Source organism: Berghia stephanieae, chromosome 12 (assembly GCF_034508935.2).
Source record: "Berghia stephanieae isolate SIO BIC M18660-M18661 chromosome 12, UCSD_Bste_1.3, whole genome shotgun sequence".
Lineage (NCBI taxonomy): Eukaryota > Metazoa > Mollusca > Gastropoda > Nudibranchia > Aeolidiidae > Berghia > Berghia stephanieae.
In genome coordinates, this window is record NC_088371.1 from 41,236,402 (window position 1) to 41,254,844 (window position 18,443).

Below are 18,443 nucleotides of genomic sequence, written 5' to 3' on the forward strand. Positions count from 1 at the left end.
CTGAGGTGATTCAACAAAACAGGATGAATTAAGCACCACAGATCAATGAGATAATGTGATTGTGATAGTGGCGTTGCTGAGGTGATTCAACAAAACAGGATGAATTAAGCACCACAGATGAATGAGATAATGTGATTGTGATAGTGGCGTTGCTGAGGTGATTCAACAAAACAGGATGAATTAAGCACCACAGATGAATGAGATAATGTGATTGTGATAGTGGCGTTGCTGAGGTGATTCAACAAAACAGGATGAATTAAACACCACAGATGAATGAGATAATGTGATTGTGATAGTGGCGTTGTTGAGGTGATTCAACAAAACAGGATGAATGAGATAATGTGATTGTGATAGTGGCATTGCTGATGTGATTCATCTTAACAACATCACAATCACATCATCTCATTCGTCTGTGGTGTTTCATTCATCCTGTTTTGTTGATACAGGGGAAAACTTCGTCTAATAAATTGAAGCTCACAATTCAATATTTATCGTTATTTTTTCCTTCGAGCTTCAAGTGTCAACATTTTCATTATAACTTTGAGATAAACTCATGTGTATTATTTCTATACAGGTGTCTTTGTGACCATGTTTGGTGCCTGCTATCTGGTTAGTCCAAGATTTTGCCATCGGTTTGTCGGTTACCTGGAAGAGGAGGCAGTCAAAACGTACTCAAAGCTACTGGATGTAAGTTGTCAGGACTGGGTGGGGTCTTTGACCTCCCATGGTGGGCAGGAGGTCACACTGTCTCTTCTACCCCCCTTATATCTGTTTTCCGAGTTGCTTTCTGTCTTTGTCTTGGAATGAGATTACTTAGTTTTGTCCTAGCCTTGGCTGGAGTCCTTGACTGGGAGGTAAACAGTCAAATGTATAATCATAGTTTTGAAGATGATAATTTTTTCTTGTAAATCCTCTCTTTGTTAAGTATGGTTATATATTTTTTATTTTGTTATAAATATATATTGGTTTGTAACTGGGTGGGGATCCTGACCTCCCATAGCGGGCAGGGAGGTACACACTGTGTCTTCTATCCCCTTATATCTGTTTTCCAACATGCTTTCTCTCTTTGTCTTGGAATGAGATTACTTAGTTTTTTTTCCTGGCCCGGTCGGAGTCCTGGCTTGGAGGGAAACAGTCAAATGCATAGTTGTTGTTTTGGGAGATGATATTTTTTTCCTTGTAAATCATCTCTCTGTTATGTATTAGTATATTTGTTATTTTTTAATGTATAATGTAAGCATTTGAGTGTGTTCCTCTTTGTTGGATTTTGTTCTTGTGTCCGGATGAGACTTATAGGTGATCTCAAACTAAGTACATTGGTGGTATGCTCTTGGAATCTACATCTGATCCCTATTTGTTCCCAGTTCCCCTATGTCTTACTTTCTCTTGGATGCTTCAATTGTAATTCTAGAACTTTTTACTATCCCATTTTCTTCCTTTTTACTGGCACTGATATAACCTAAATGTGTTGCAAGCGCCGTAAAACCCTTAAAAACAAACAAACAATTGGTTTGTAAACAATTTGAGTGTATTCCTCGTAGTGGGGAATTGGGCTTGTGTCTGGATGAGACTTTTAGGTGATCTCAAACCAAGTACACTGATAGTGTGCTCTTGGAATCTACATCTGTTCCCTATTTGAACCAATGCCCCTTTGACTTACTTATTCTCGCGGGCTTTCTTATTGTAAATCTAGAATCTTTGATTATTCCATTTTCTTTCTTTTTTTTACTGGCGATGAAATAACCTAAATGTGTCGCGAACACCGTAAAACTCTTGAAAACAAACCAACACAAAGTTGTCAGGATCCCTATTTCAATCTTGACCCTTTGTAGACAGAAGAGAACAGTAAGGATGATGCAATGGGATAGCATAGCTCAGTGGTTCGGTCTTTGCTTCATACCAGAAAGGTACCGAGTTCGACTACCTGCCACGCTGTGTGGCCTTGACCAAGTCTCCTAGCCTTAGTTCACTTTGCAACGCTGCTCTACAACTGAGGTCTGGGTTATTCCAGTCTCCCCTTGGAATAAACCTTAAACAAAATTGTCCCTAAGGAATGAATAAAGAGGTTTTTATTATTATTATTATTATTATTATTATTATTATTATTATTATTATTATTATTATTATTATTATTATTATTATTATTATTATTATTAATTTTCAATTAATGCTAGTGGTATTGCTTTGGCTCTTATAAGCAAAATGGTTAGATTTGCAGTTAAAACTAGATAAGTAATGAAAGAAATCTTGATTTGATAGGAATTTAGTCACAGATAACAATAGTCAAATGGAGTGGGAGCCTCAATTTAATTTACCAAGACATACGATGTGAACATTTTGGGTTTCCCCTTGTCAACAAAACACAATGAATGAAACACGTATTTTCCCAGAATTTTTTTTTTTTTAAATTGCAATGCATTGCATGCAAATTTGAACCAGGGTTCATTTCCATCTGAATTGAGCACCTTTTGACCTCCTGGTTCTCGTTAATTTATTTAAGATGTTTGTTTTAGACATTCTTAAATTTCAACCCGGAACATCTTTGTAACAACGACATTATTTTAATGTTACTTCTTGTTGTCATCAGGATATTGACCATGGACCAATGGCACACTGGAAGACACAGCCTGCTCCTGATGTGGCCGTGTTGTATTGGCAACTAAAGGTAAGTTTTATGGTTTTATGTGTGTTAAGGTATAGTTGTGTGAGAAGAATGACTGTAGAAATGGTTAAATTTATGTAACCAAATAGATATGGATGTCTGCGTGTGGTAGAATCCCAACATTGAATTAATGGAATCTCTGCCAATTTCTACGATAAACTTTCTCGTTTATCATGCAGGGGGTCCTGTTAGCTCAGTTGGTAGAGCACTCACTCAACACGGAAAGGGACAGAGATCGATGCTGGATGAAGACAAGTTTTTTTTTTCCAACCCCTCTGTCCACCCAGCAGTGATTGGGTAGCTGGGTCTGTTAGATGTGACGGAAAGTACTGTCCACAGAGAAGCAAGCCATTTCCCCTGATGTACAGGATTGATCTCAGTCCCTTTGTGTGAGAATTGACTGCTCTACAACTGAGTTGTCGGATTTGAGATTATTTTTATATAGAGCCATCAGACTCATGGAGCCAGAGTTTATCCCGGTTTCTATAATGTTAAACAGACCATAGCAATTGCTTGCTACCCTTTGGATAGAACTTTAGTCTGTCGCATAGTACTTTCTGCTAGATCTAAAAGACCTAGCTACATGCTGGGTGGACAGGGGAGGGCTGGGCGTTAAAGATATCTTGACTTCACTCTGGATCAATCTCAGTCTCGAGGGGTGTGAAGTGAGTGCTTCACCAATTGGTTTAAGATGGTACATTTCGTTTATCATTCAAATTTTTTTTTTTTTTCTCCACAATAACAGTCGGACGCCACCATGCGGGATGTCGTTCTGGCTATCCGTGCCGATGAGGCCCACCACCGAGTCGTCAACCACAGTTTGGCCTCGTTGAAGAAGGATGAGTTCAATCCCTACAAGCCAGGAAAGTAGGAAATGAAAACCACAAGCACAGAGTTATTTCAAAAGTTGAAATAGGAAATTATTCAAAGCAATAATATACCATATGGAAATTAAAATGAAAAAAAATAAAATTGATGTTCTTTCATCATGGCCGAAAATGGCGGGAAATCAAGAGGCTTTGACGAAAGTCCATTTTGTTTTTGTTTTTTGTCATGTCTCATGAAAGTATATTTAGGTATTTTAAATAACTATAGAAATTATTGCATAATGAATAGTTTTCACTAGAAAATAGATAAGTCCTTATGTGAAGTGAGAGACTTGCACTCAAAGCCTTGTCACATGATATCGAGGACGAAGGGATTGTATAGAAACAAAGCTTTCAAAAGTATGCATGAACTAATTTTGTCGTCCCTTCAACGATGACATGATTGATTCTTAGCTCAGCCTTCTGTACAAATGTTTGTAATTTGTGTTTGTTTTGTTTTTGTTGTAATTGAACTATCACAGACAAATGTCATATCATTTGAAGAGTGTAACAAAATTTAGCAATCTTGAGAAGAGAATATGCTCACCGAAGGAGGAGGAGGAGGAGGAACAAGAAAAGGAACATGGAATTGTTCTATGTGTAGAAATATAATTAATGGATTATGTGTGAATAATGTATAAAATGAAATGTTGAATCGAAAAATGATCTGCAGGAGTATTTTTTAAAGATCACTTAATTTCTTTATTTAATTTTTAAATCTATTTTTTTACTTTAATATTTCAATTTTATTTTTATATTTAATTTTTAACTTTTAATCTTTAGATTTAATGTGTCCTTTAATGTGAAATTTTATAGAGCTGAGTTCTGAGAATAAAACACGTATTTAAAAATTTAGCCAGAAGACTCGTCCTTCAAACATTGATCGATTAAAAAATCCCTGGAAAAAAAAAAACTCTCAAACCTGGGACTTTACACAGTCTCAGGTTTAAGAGTTTATTATTTATTTTTTTATTTTGCCAAGATGAGGGTCATTTCGATGGTTATATATGAAGGACAAGTGTTCAGGCTGAAATTTTAAATACGTTTTTTTCTCCCAAGAGTAAGACAGTATGTTCTAGTTGGGGGTGTCCCTAAGATAACATCAATCAGTGGAACGCCTTCATTGTTTTTCCTTTTTATTAAGTCTTTTCGATTTACCAAATGAAAAGAGTTTTTAAAAGAAAGTCAAAGCAAATCATTCCAGTTGACATTACCTATCATCTGAATGCCCAGACCCAACCAATAACACAACCTGGTTCAGTAATCTGGGTGGTTATTGTTATGTTCAAACGTAGTTGACTTCAGATTTTTAAAAAAATTCTTTTCATTCAATATAACCCTTCCCCTTTAACCATAATTATGTCAGAGAATTCAGATGGTGAAAAGTGATTATCTGGGTGGTGTTTCCGACCTCCCATAGTGGGCAGGGAGGTACTTTCTGTGTCTTTTATCCCCCTGTATATTTTCCAAATGCTTTCTGTCTTTGTCTTGGAATGACATTACTCAGTTTTGTCCTGACCATGGCTAGAGGCCTTGGCTGGGAGGGAAACAGTCGAATTTATAATTATAGTTTTGGGAGGTGATATTTTTTGCCTTGTAAATAATCTCTCTGTTATGTAGTTATTTTTTAATAGTTTTAACATATGATTTGTTAACATCTGAGTGTATTCCTCTTTGTGGGAATCTTGTGCTGGTGTATGGGTGAGACTTTTAGGTGATCTCAAATTAAGTACACTGATGATGTGCTCTTGGAATCTACATCTGTTACTTATTTGAACCTTTCCCCTTTGTCTTATTTTTTTTCCTCCAGAAGTCCTTTTAATTGTACATCTAGAATGTTTTTACTATCCAATTTTCTTCCTTTCTACTGGCGCTGATATGACCGAAATGTGTTACAAGCGCTGTAAAACCCTTAAAAACAAAAACAAAAGTAAATTTTAAGTTAAAGTAAACAGACATATGACCTTTTACTTTTTAGCACCCTAAGAATTTATTTTCTTTCTTTCTTAATAAAAACAAAATAAATATTATCACAAATCTCATACTTTGGACTGAAATTTCAAGGTTCACCATCAAAACTGACATAGTACTGATTGTAGGCGATGGGTCACATATTTTCGTTCCATGACAAATAAAAAGGAAACGAAGCTGAAAGGAAAAGGAGATTTGCGAGGCATGAGTTCTTTTCCTTGAGAAAGGCAGCTGGGTGTGAGCATGAGATTTATTTTCTATTTTTTTCTTCTTTCAAGTTTACTCCTAGAATGCTTGCGTGTGTGAAAACATCTTGAATGTTTCCCTTTCAATACGGGGATCACACATTAGTGTATGTGTGTGTGAGACTTCTCGTGGCTTCAAACTGAGCACACGTACACAGGGTAGGTGGATTGATGCTTGCATCTACTTCTGTTGATTCCTTGTAAATCCCCTTTGATATATTTTGTAGAAGGTGTATGCGACTTAAAAGAAAGATGGCGTATGCATATAGGGCTGTGCTGTATAATTCCGATACTATTTTGGGATTGATGAAGCAGATTTATTTTTTCAGACTGGGCTTTCCAATGTACTGCATAATCAATTGATTTTATTTTAAAAATTAATTATTGTTTTCCATTATTTATAAACCACATTATTCTCATTGGCTTTATCGGCATTTCTTTTAGAATGAATCTATCTTGAATGGCAAGTGATAATGATAATGAAAAAATCCATGTGATATACGACATCAGTTTCTAAATAAGCAATGCCTCGAGTCAAATACCGAAACGCTTCCTCTGTTGTTACTAGAGTACTGATATCCTATTCAAATTGAAAAAAAAAAAAAAAATTCTTCAAGCAAATGAGGAAATCACTTTTTTCTGTTTGAAAAATATTTTTGGACCCAACCGTTATAAAAGCTATGATGCCTTTTTAACAGTGCAAGTAGTACTCATGCTCAAAGCTGTCCAAATTTTATTGGAATTTGTCCATGTCTTTTAGAATATTCTTTCAATCAGAATTCTTTATTTAGCCGTAACGTGATCTTAGTTCCATTAGCATCTATTGGTTGGTATTTAAATAATTTAAATATCACATAAAGCTAATAAAGGTGGAGTTAAATCCCCTTTTTGTAGTGACAAATGGACAGTAACAATTGCTTGTTACCCTTTTGACAGGACACTTGTCCATCGAAAAGAACTTTCAAACAAACCATGCTACCCTAAGACTGCGTTGTGGACAGAGGGGTCAGAAAACAAAAACAACACATGAAAAAAGAAAAACAATTTAAATTACATTTATATGATTTAGACTTAAAATTTAATGCAATTTTTATCACATACCTCAACCCAACTCAACATAACGCCAGATGAAGCTGCAGGGTCACAAATTCTTATGGTTTAGTTTTCTGAAAAGCTGGCAGCTGACATTAGATTTTATTCTAATTTATTGACATTGACGACATATATTATCATATTGACATATCTATATTAGATGTTATAATTTATTGACGTTTGGTCATTTGTATCTGCCTCGCTTATTATCCTATTACTGGGGATCAAATTTTAATACTTGTAATTATATTTTATGTTCATTTTAAAATAAATTATTGCTATTGCCCCCTGCTTGCTCACTTACCCTGGCTCTGATATTGCGCATTGTTTTTTTTGTAACAAGAAATAATGAACACTCTGACCTTTATGTTTATACCTGCCATTAAAAAATAAAACTCGAATGCAATGTGATGAAATGTTAGTGTAATTTTATATAGGCCGACATACATTGTAAAGATATCGTTGTTCAAGGTCCCGTATGTACAAAGCTTTGTAGTGGACAGGGAGGCACTTACTGTGTCTTCTATCCCTCTATATCTGTTTTCCAACTTGCTTTCTGTCTTTATTTTAGAGTGAGATTACTTGGTTTTGTCTTGGCCCTTGGCAGGATACCCCTGATGGGAGGGAAACAGTCAGATGTATAGTTAGGGTTTTAGGAGATGATTTTTTCCCTTGTAAATGAGCTCTCTGTTATGCATTGTATTACATATGATTTGTAAACGTTTGAGTGTATTCCTCTTAGTTTAGTTAGTAGGGACCTGTGCTTGTGTCAGGATGAGACATTTAGGTGATCTCAAACTAAGTACTTTGACAGTGTGCTCTTGGAATCTACATCTGTTTCCTATTTGAACCAATCCCCCTTTGTCTTACTTTGTCTTGGATGCTTTAATTGTAATTCTAGAACTTTTTACTATCCCATTTTCTTCCTTTTTACTGCACTGGCGCTGATATGACTTTAATGTGTTGCAAGTGCCGTAAAACCCTTAAGAACAAACAAACAAAACAAAGTCCCTGCGTACGATACTCCACAAGATTTACGTTGTACTTCACAGATACAGAACATACTGCTGTTTTGGCTCATGATAGTAGCGTATGTTAGGGTGTCCCTCTTTAGCTATTTGAAATGTTGACCGTTATGAGGTCATGAATAAAGTAGACTTTAAACTTTGCCACTGTTGTATGAATTCTACCAAGCAAACTCATCAAACGCTTCTCATTCTCCGTAATTCAATCTTACATATCTTATTTCTTAATCCGACCATCCTTGTATTATTGTTATATTTGTGATGCTCAATATTTTGTAGTGTAATTTTTTCATTGTGTGCATTCATGCTTTCTCTTGCCAATTAATTAATATAGTACTAGTACATGCTTTAAATATGTATTTCAAATTTAGAGATTATCATTTGAAGAAAAAAAATCTTCTCAAATCACTACAGTGGAATCTGTATAAAGCCAACACTCTTAAAGTCAATTTCTGCTTAAAGTCAACACCTCTTCTTTATCTAATCTAAGTGTATTATATTGATAATGGATAAAGTCAACCTTACTTAAATCAACCTATTTTTCTTGTCCATCAGTAATGGCTTTATCAGGATTCCACTGTACATGCTTTGAATATTTCAAATTTACAGTTGATGATTTTTGTTAAAAATGATTCTCAAACCACAATTAATATATTTATATGTTCTCCTTACTGTGCTGGTTTAAAGATAATTTTATATTAATTATCTTTTTTTTTAAATGCATATTCAATTTTTCACATGTGGTGTTGATTTGAATGGCATAATTTTTATTATCTTTATTATGAATTGTTTTTTTTGTGTTGTTGTTTGTTTTTTTAATCAATACAGCAGGTAAGTAAGTGCCAGCATGGAGATGTTCTCGAAGCAAAGTAAAGTTTATTCCATGCTGCTGTCATCTTCCCACTCCCAGTCCCCACTATTTGTCCATTTCTTGTGAAGTGGTGTTTCTGTGCTGTTAAATTGACAGTAACAATTGCTTGCTACTCTTTTGATAAGACGCTGGTCAATTTTCAAAGTATTTTCTACCACCTAAAATACACCCAACTACCTAATCACTGTTGATTTAAAAGAGCCACCCCCCCCCCCCTGAAATTTTGTTAGAACTATGACAAATATCCCACTTTTATCAACTCCATGATCTTTCAATGAGGCGATTGTTATTTTATATTGGTTCAAGTTCAAGAAGTAGATTGTACAAAAAGTTCATTTGCATAGATTTGATTTTCTTATTTCTTTTTATGTTTAACATTAAAAATTTTTCTATATAGTTTATTTATAGCTCTAATTTTATGAAAAGTTTGTATTTAAACCTATAGAGTTCCTATTTTATAAAAAAAAAGTTTATACTTTGAATAGATTGAGCTCCAATTTATTAACAAAAATTATTCTTTAATCAAGAAAACTCTGCTTTGATTAAAAGTTATTTTATAACTGATATTCTGACATGGCGGGTTTTTCCCCACAAAAAATCCCAAATTTTGCAAGCTAAAAACAGCGAAATTTGAAAAATATATGCAAAAATTTGCGGTTAATTTTCCTAAAAACCCATAATCGGTTCATGAGAAAGAGAAAGGTATTTGTTTGTTTGTTTTTAAGGGTTTCGCTGCGCTTGCAACAAATGTAAGGTCGTATCAGCGCCAGTAAAACAGAAGAAAATGAGATAGTAAAAAAAAGAAACTACTCTTGATTAATTATCTTTCATGTTCTACACAAATTAAAAGAAAGAAAAATCTTTTCTTTTTTCTATTTTGCCTTTTTAAAAAATTATTATTATTGGGATTTTTGGGTTTTTTTTTTTTCATTTTCTTTGCAAAATCTTGAAAATTTACAAAAACCAGAAAAAAAAATTGCAAATCAGCGAGATTTTGCGATTTATTTCGGCCGTAAGTGATGCAAAAAAACTGCCATGCCAGGATATAGCTCCTATTCTATATATTTTTATAAAGTTTAAACTAACACATACCGGTTTATTTGTTTGTTCTCTATTGTTTCCATATTATTATATTAAATATTACATATTATATTATTTCTAATTTTTACCAATTTTAAATTAATTTGCTACTCAATAAATTTCTACGCAGTCAGAGCAATATTAATATTACATTTATCCTCTTCTCTTGGAGTTGTTCTGTCACTTTTTTCTTTTGTCTTTTTGGTAGTATTTTTTGTGTTTAACTTCATTTAAAATTCATTGAGCGCCTATAGTGTATATGGCTTCAGTTGTTGGACAACACCCAGCAAGCATTGGATAGTGGCAACATCAGAGCCATGTACGAGGGCATCAAACAGGAAACGGGCCAATCTACAAAGAAAACTACGCCTCTTATATAAAAGACTAGGGGAAGTCATCACAGACTGGGTGGGGCTCCTACCTTCCATAGTGGGGCAGGGAGGTACTTGCTGTGTCTTCTATCCCCCTATACTATATCTGTTTTCCAACTTGCTTTCTGTCTTTGTCTTGGAATGAGATTACTGTGTTTTGTCCTGATCCTGGCCCGATGCCCTGGCTGAGAGGGAAACAGTCAAATGTATAGTTAGTTTTGGGAGATGATATTTTTTTCTTGTAAATCATTTCTCTGTTATGCATTGTATTATGTTTAGTTTACAAATTATATTATATGATTGGTAAACATTTGAGTGTGTTCCTCTTAGTTGGAACCTGTGCTTGTGTCTGGATGAGACTTTTAGGTGATCTCAAAGTACCTTTGACTGTGTGCTCTTGGAATCTACATCTGTTCCCTATTTGAACCAATTCCCCATTTGTCTTACCTTTTCTTTTGTGCTTTAATTGTAATTCTAGAACTTTTTACTATCCCATTTTCCTTCTTTTTTACTGGCGCTGATATGACCTAAAAGTGTTGCAAGCGCCGTAAAACCCTTAAAACTGGGTGGGGTTCCTGGCCTCCCATAGTGGGCAGGGAGGTACATTCGTGTCTTCTATCCCCTTATATCTGTTTTCCAACATGCTTTCTGTCTTTGTCTTGGAATGAGATTACTTGGTTTTGTCCTGGTCCCGGCCGGAGTCCTAGCTGGGAGGGAAACAGTGAAATGCATAGTTATTGTTTTGGAAGATGATACATTTTTCCTTGTAAATCATCTCTCTGTTATGTATTATTATATCTGTTATTTTGAATGTATAATGTAAGCATTTGAGTGTATTCCTCTTTGTTGGATTTTGTGCTTGTGTCCTGATGAGACCTATAGGTGATCTCAAACTAAGTACATTGGTGGTATGCCCTTGGAATCTACATCTGATCCCTATTTGTTCCCAGTTCCCCTTTGTCTTACTTTTTCTTGGGTGCTTTAATTGTAATTTTAGAACTTTTTACTACCCCGTTTTCTTACTTTTTACTGGCGCTGATATAACCTAAATGTGTTGCAAGCGCCGTATAACCCTTAAAAACAAACAGTCAAATGTATAGTTAGTTTTGGGAGATGATATTTATTTCCTTGTAAATCATCTCTCTGTTATGCACTGTATTATGTTTTGTTTATATTATATATATGATTTGTAAAACATTTGAGTGTGTTCCTCTTTGTGGGGACCTGTGCTGGTGTCTGGATGAGACTTTTAGGTGATCTCAAACTATGGAATCTACATGTTTCTCTTGCAGCCAGACCTAGACAGTGGTATGGTCTTTGCTTCGTACCCAAAAGGTACCAAGTTTGACTCTCCGCTATAACTATAAGGCAGCGTGGCTCAGTGGTATGGTCTTTGCTTCGTATCCGAAAATGTACCGAGTGGAGTTCGACTACCCACCATCCCGTGTGACCTTAAGTAAGTCACCTCATGACCTCTTGTAAAGAAATTTGAGCACATTTAGTGGATATTCACGTTATATAATAATATAGGCTCCAGTATCTTTTCATGCTTTAGAAATGTATCATCACTTTGTACACTTGTATGTCATACAATCGCCTATCAACGCAGTTTTAGTTTTAGACAGCGACAGAATTCCAGTGCCTGAAACAGACTTGGGCCTTGTGGTATGACACTCGGATTGGAAAGTCCAGAGTTCGAGTCCAGCTTTTTGCGGTGTATATTTGTGTCCCCGGAAAAGGCTCTCTACTCACATTATCTCACCTTCTCAGGTTTAGTGAATCCCTGATCGTTAACAGTATGGTTTCTTTCTGATAAATTTGCAATATCGGCATACAGGGGTCATATCTCATCCTACATGTTAAGTATTGCTGTAGACTTGTGACCCTTTGTAAAGCGCTTTGAGCATTTATAGTGTATATTGCGCTGTATATAAAATGCTCAAACTCAATCACAATATAGGAAAAAGAAAACGCATGTAACATTATATAATGGAATAAACACAAACGGTCAAACAGAATATTATGTGGAATCATCACCTATTTAATTGAAACTAATTTCTGGATTATTAACATTATCAATTACTTATATATTTTTAATTATTTATCATTTTCTTCCTTACATTCTATGGGCGTTATTCCCCTACCAACCCCATATCTAAGGAATAATCTATTCCTAATTGTCCCGACTCGATAGTCTATGGGTACTATCGAGCTGGCACAGGCATGGTGTTGAATTAGAGCATGAGTATTATTATCCTCCCAATCCATCCCGTACGACAACAACACTGGCCCTACCGTCCTTTCACCATTAGAGTTTAATTCAGATTTGGTAAATAGTTTTTCTAAAAAAATATGTTCCTCCACAAAAACGATCCTATAGGAGGCAGTTCCAAATTTGCCACATAGGCTGCTCTTCTTTTATGGAAAGGTGCTGCAGTTCTCAAAGCCAAGTGAAATATTTCACTCCTCCACCTATCATCCCCCGGCAATGGCATCTTAAAGTCTCCCCAATAGTTGCTATTCATTCTCCTTTCCATTCTCAAGGTTAACTCATCCTGGAATTTCCTGTCTGCCCATTTCCTTTCTCCCACGGCAGGCAGCATCATGTCCTGAATGCAAATTCTGAAAAAATTGAGAGAAAAAATATCTGAATAATAATTTATTCACTCATTTTATTTTTAATTTTTAAAAAAATATTAATTTCTTGAGTATTTAAGTTATCAATTATTCTTATACTTTTTCTAGAACATTTCTTTAAAATCTTCTATGACGTTGTCATGCTTCATTCATAATGGTTGGGTAGATTGCCTTTAATGGGTCTCTTTCCAAGTCCTTCGGTTCAACCACATTATTTCCTCCTGACTTCAATGGATATTCTTCAGGTTCAGGCTTAGCTACCTGTCCAATTTTTATCCAATTTGGTGCCCACTGCTTTAATTGATCTGTATATTTTAACCCAAGATAAGCCAAAATAACTAGTATTACTCCTAATGTTACCAGTCCCAATATCTCTAACCACGTCCAGTTACTGCCATCTAACGATCCCAACGGTTTTAAAGAGTGAAGTTGTTCTATCATATCATCAATATGTATTTCCTTAATATTTTCTAGATTACTCACATTCCAATTGCGATTAAAAGAAGGTACTGCCTTGTATAACGGGTGCCATAATTGAAATGTTTGTTTGGAAAATTCCTTAGAAAAATCTTCTACTTCAGTCTGAATTTTATGCATTGAGTTAATGTTGTAATGAGCTGGAATGGTAATGAACTCATTATTGGCCATACAGCCTTCATCTAATTTAACAAATCCAAAGGAGGTTGCAAAGCTACAGACTTCAGTCCAAATTGCCCTTTGTCACTGGTTTCACAAACTAAACTAAATGTCAATTGTTTTACTGTTGACACCGCCCATCTTCCTTCTGATACAAATTTAGCTGATGGTAAAACCTCATTTGGTTTCACCATCGTTTGACACAACTCTTTTATTCATAAACAAGGCCATTACGCAATACTTGCTTACATTTATAGGAAATATTGGACTTTTGAATTCACACTCTATTAAGTTTAAATTCCTGCACCTGATAGATTCCTCCTGATTTAATATAATGTATCTAGTTCTTTCAATATTAATTGCTATATTTTTTGATTCAATCACATATTCAGCTACCATGGAAAAGTAGAAAACGGTAAGGGCTGCCTGAAGCCGATGATTGTAAAATATTAACGAAATATTAACGACTGTACAGACGATACAAGTTATTTTTCATTATATTTTAATTTTTTTTCCACGTTTATTTGTCTATTGTTGTGCTGACGAAGGGTTTGTACCCGAAACGTCCATTGTCTGTTTTGTTCGTATACGAAGCCTTTCCATTTTCACTCTTTCATTAATATTCAGCTACCATATGCCGTCCGTGGTTTTGAATTTTTGCTGAAGCATTAGCATACATTCCCGCAATTGGGAGTGGTAAGTTAATGACATCATAAACTTCCATGTGTCTTTGAAGATCCACTAACGGTACTTTTACTAACATATATATGTTATTTCTGTCAAATGTAACACAGCATTTCAAGTATCTATAAATTTTCCACAATGCTTGTGACGGATCAAAAGGTAGTCTCAAATGTAGTCGTAACTTAGATTTTATCTGACCCAAAATATTAATTAACTCTTCTGGTAAAACAGCACTTGGAGGTAAATTTCCAGTACTAAGCATGTCAATTTGTAACTGTAAATTTTCAACATGTTTTAGAGTTTCCATCATTATCTCTTGGGCATTGTCTATTACAGTTTCAAGCTGAAGATAAAGATTCAAAAACGTTTTTATTTCTCCAATTTCTCTATTTGTGTGATTTTGAAATGCAGCAACATCAGCAAACAGTTCTCCTAACCCTGTATTTAAACGATTTATTCTTTTTCTATTCTCTACTATTTGTTTATGTGACGTATTGATTATAGACAGTGATTTTTTCTACCACATGACTTATTTTATTCTGATTCTCTTCTAATGTTTTCAAGCCCTTACGAATACCTGATAAGTCCTTTTCAGTTGACACCCCAAAAAGTGAACTTGCTATATCTCCAATAAATCCAAATGGACTTCTCTTTGTTCGGTTTCTCAATTTATCATACTTTCTAAACACCCCAGTAATTCTTTCCCTCGTGTGATTTAATAATTTTACTTCATGCATTAACGCTCCAAATCTAGATAAGAAATAATTTGTATAGTGTTTATGATGTGACTGAGCGGCATCCGCTACACCTTTTGTAATCCTTTTAATGTCATTTAATGATTTAGTTAGTATCTTTTCATACGGTTGAAAGTCTATGACTAACGCGATTGTCCACGTACTTCTGGAAATTGATATGTCTCCAATTTTATTAAATACAACATTTTGCCTTATAATCAACGCGGAGGTCATGGTTAAAGAGCAAGTGAGTATAAGGACCACTTCCAACGACAAAGCCATACCAACTCTACAGAATAAATATCAACAAAAATTAATCTAATTTTAAATGAGATAAAATCTTATCATTCATTATACAATTAAAATCTTATTACACAAGAATTAGGTTTAAAATACATGTACGCATTCCTATAGCGCAATTTCCTTGATTTATTATGCTCTAACCGCATAATGTAAATATACAATTATCAATCGGGTTGCGTCACTCTTGATTGGGAAATTACCCACAACTTTTTATAACTTGTGCGCTCGGACATCTTAATTGCCCTACCCTTATCTTGGAGTCTTAATCTTACAGTAGATACTTACAGCGCTGTAGCAATGGCACTAAGTATTGACTTGATTTTGTCTTTGTTTTCATTTTGATTATCTCTTTCATTTTGTCGTTTACAATTATGTCTATTATTGCCCCTGGCAACGTGATTAATTTCCATGGGTTCAGGATCAATCTCCTCTGAACTACTCTTATCCGCTTCATACGATGTAGTTCTAGCAAACTTTTGCCTTTCAAACACAGGCGTATCTTCTTCTATAGTGTCATCACTAGTTTAAATTTTTTTTTGTCTGTGTTCTAACCTATCTCTCACTTCGTTTGGATCCTCTTCCGACAATGACTCATCTTCTGACCAAAATTCAAGTTCATATTCATTTGGATCATAATTAATAGTTTCGTCACTATCATTGTCTTCAGCAAGGTTGTCTAGTAATTGAGGATCCGACTCACTATCACTAGTGTTTACTGGTGATTCAGCATATTGAGTCTTTCGTAACCTCTTCCCTTTTTCTTTAGGAACCTCCCACTCTAAATTAGCTAACCTAAGTGATTTTGCATGAGCTCTTACTAATCTACCACTTCATAAATTCTTAATTATAAACGATACCGGCCCGTTTTTCTTTAAAATAACAAAATGAGTATGCCAATTTCTTTCAAATTTATTACTTCTTGTATAATTTTTATAATATACGCAATCTCCCACTTCCAATTATTCTTTAAGTCTTGCTTCTGTTTTTTCATTTTGCTTACGTCTGGCTTCGCTTGTATTTTTAAGAACAGACATAAAAGCCTTATGCTGTTTTTCTAACATGGTTTCATAATAATCTGAACTGTAATTTTTCCTTCTTACAGCTAGTAAATTATCTAAAGGCAACATGGGAAGTCGTAAAAATACATTGAAAAAGATAGATGATTTACTTGTTTTAGATACGCTGGTGCGCATTGCAAATAACACTTGGTTTAAATGTAAATCCCATGAATCTGGATCATCCTTAATTTTCTTTGACATAATATCATTTAACGTCCTATGGCTTCTTTCTACCTTGCTATTTGCTTCTGGATGGTAATACGAAGTGGTGATATGTTTAATGTTTAAATATTTTAGAACCTTCTCAAATTTTTCAGAAGTCATTTCCTTTCCATTGTCAGTGACAAATTGCTCGCAACAAGAATATCTGGTAACAAATTCTTCTAAAAATAAATTTATTATAGTGTCTGATGACTTATCTGGTATAGCAAAACCTTCTATCCAGCCGGAAAATGCGCAAACAAATGAAACAATATACTTATTGCCCGAAATAGTTAAAGGTAAAGGTCCTGCAATGTCACAGTGTACTACTTGAAAAGGGTAGCTAGGTAACGTAGCATTCACTAAGGGTGCTTTCTGCATTTGTAAATTTCTTTCTTTACATTTAACACATTTATCAATATAATCATTTAATTCCTTATACAAATTTTTCCAATAATATCGTTGTTTAATAGCACTAAATGTTTTATCTAAACCCATATGTCCATTGTCATCATGATATTGGACAATTACTTCATGTCTAAATTTCTTCGGTATAAACAAACGTAACACTGGGTCATCATCAATTTGTGATACGTAATATAGTATTCCTTCCACAATCATGAATCTCTTATGTAAAGAATTATCTGCAATTTTATTATCTAATTTATCCTTTATGTCTTTAATTTCATCATATTGGTCTTGTTCAGTTTTGATATTAATATCATCTATTGTCGGTTGCTCTAGATCTCTCTGTAATTCTAATTCTATTAACTCATTTCCTGCATTCATAGGTGTTGATTCTATTCTGTTAGTATTTATTGCCGCTATCTGTATTGGATAATTTTGAATAAAATTTTCATTATCCGAATCAATTTCATCTTCTACTGTTTCGTCTTTTGGAGGACTTCGGGATAACATATCTGCCACTGTATTTTCTTTACCCTTGATATATGAAATAGTGCATTTATAACTATTAATAAACAGTGCTCATTTTTGTATTCTTCTATTTTTCTGTTCGGCCGTAAATAGATATTTCAGAGGGAAATGATCTGTTCTCATCTCAAATTCACTAGCATAAAGATAATAGCGCAACTTTTGTAACGAATAAAATATAGCAAATAATTCTTTTTCAGAGGTCGAATAAGATTTTACTTGACTCGGAGATAACTTGTGACTAAGAAAGTGAATTGGGTTTTCCTGACCATTCTCATCCAACTGAACCAACACACTTCCCATACAGTTGTCTGAGCTATCAGTATACAAAATATATGGTTTATTTAAATCAGGATAAAATAATAACGGCACCGTCGTAAGGCCATCCTTTATATAACCAAAAGCCTTCTTACAATCGTCTGTCCATTTAAATCTACTATACTTTCGTGTTAAATTAACAAGAGGTTCTGATATTTGTGCAAAGTTTGGTATAAATTGGCGATACCATGACACCATACCTATAAATCCTCTTACTTGTCTAACATTCGTGGGTGGCTGTAATGATCTAATGGCTTCTACCTTATCTTGTTTTACTCTAACACCATCCGTGTCCACTACAAATCCTAAATAGTCTATTTGTTTCTTTGCAAACTCACATTTTGTCAATTTTAGTTTTAAATTGTTTTGTCTCAAACAGTTAAACACTAATTGCACTTTATCTAAATGATATTGTAACGAACCCTTTGTAAATATCAAAATATCATCTATGTATGCCGTTGCGAAATTTTCCATCCCCGCTAATAGTTTACTTGCTAATCGCTGAAAGGTAGATGGCGCAATTCCAAGTCCAAATGGTAATCTATTATACTGATATTTTCCACAGAATAAAGAAAAACTTAAAATTTCTGATGTTTTTTCATCACAAAACACCTGATTAAACCCAGAGCGTAAATCAGTTAAAGTAAAATAAGTACATCCGTTCAATGAGGCCAACAAATCATCAATGAGCGGCAACGGGAAAGATCTCAATTTTATTCTTTCATTCAATTTCCTAAAGTCTACACAAATGCGTGG

The 18,443-nt window shown here is 34.4% G+C and overlaps 1 protein-coding gene across 1 annotated transcript in view; it reads left to right on the plus strand.

Moving 5' to 3' along the window:
- The window catches only part of LOC144957811 (alternative oxidase, mitochondrial-like), a 14,949-nt gene extending 10,282 nt beyond the window's left edge, over positions 1-4,667 (plus strand). Inside the window, exons 8-10 of the mRNA XM_078889254.1 lie at positions 575-687; positions 2,588-2,665; positions 3,408-4,667. Of these exons, the coding sequence (XP_078745380.1) occupies positions 575-687; positions 2,588-2,665; positions 3,408-3,533 (317 nt within the window). The 3' untranslated portion in view covers positions 3,534-4,667. The remainder of the gene's footprint in view (positions 1-574; positions 688-2,587; positions 2,666-3,407) is intronic.
- Positions 4,668-18,443: the final 13,776 nt, after the last annotated feature.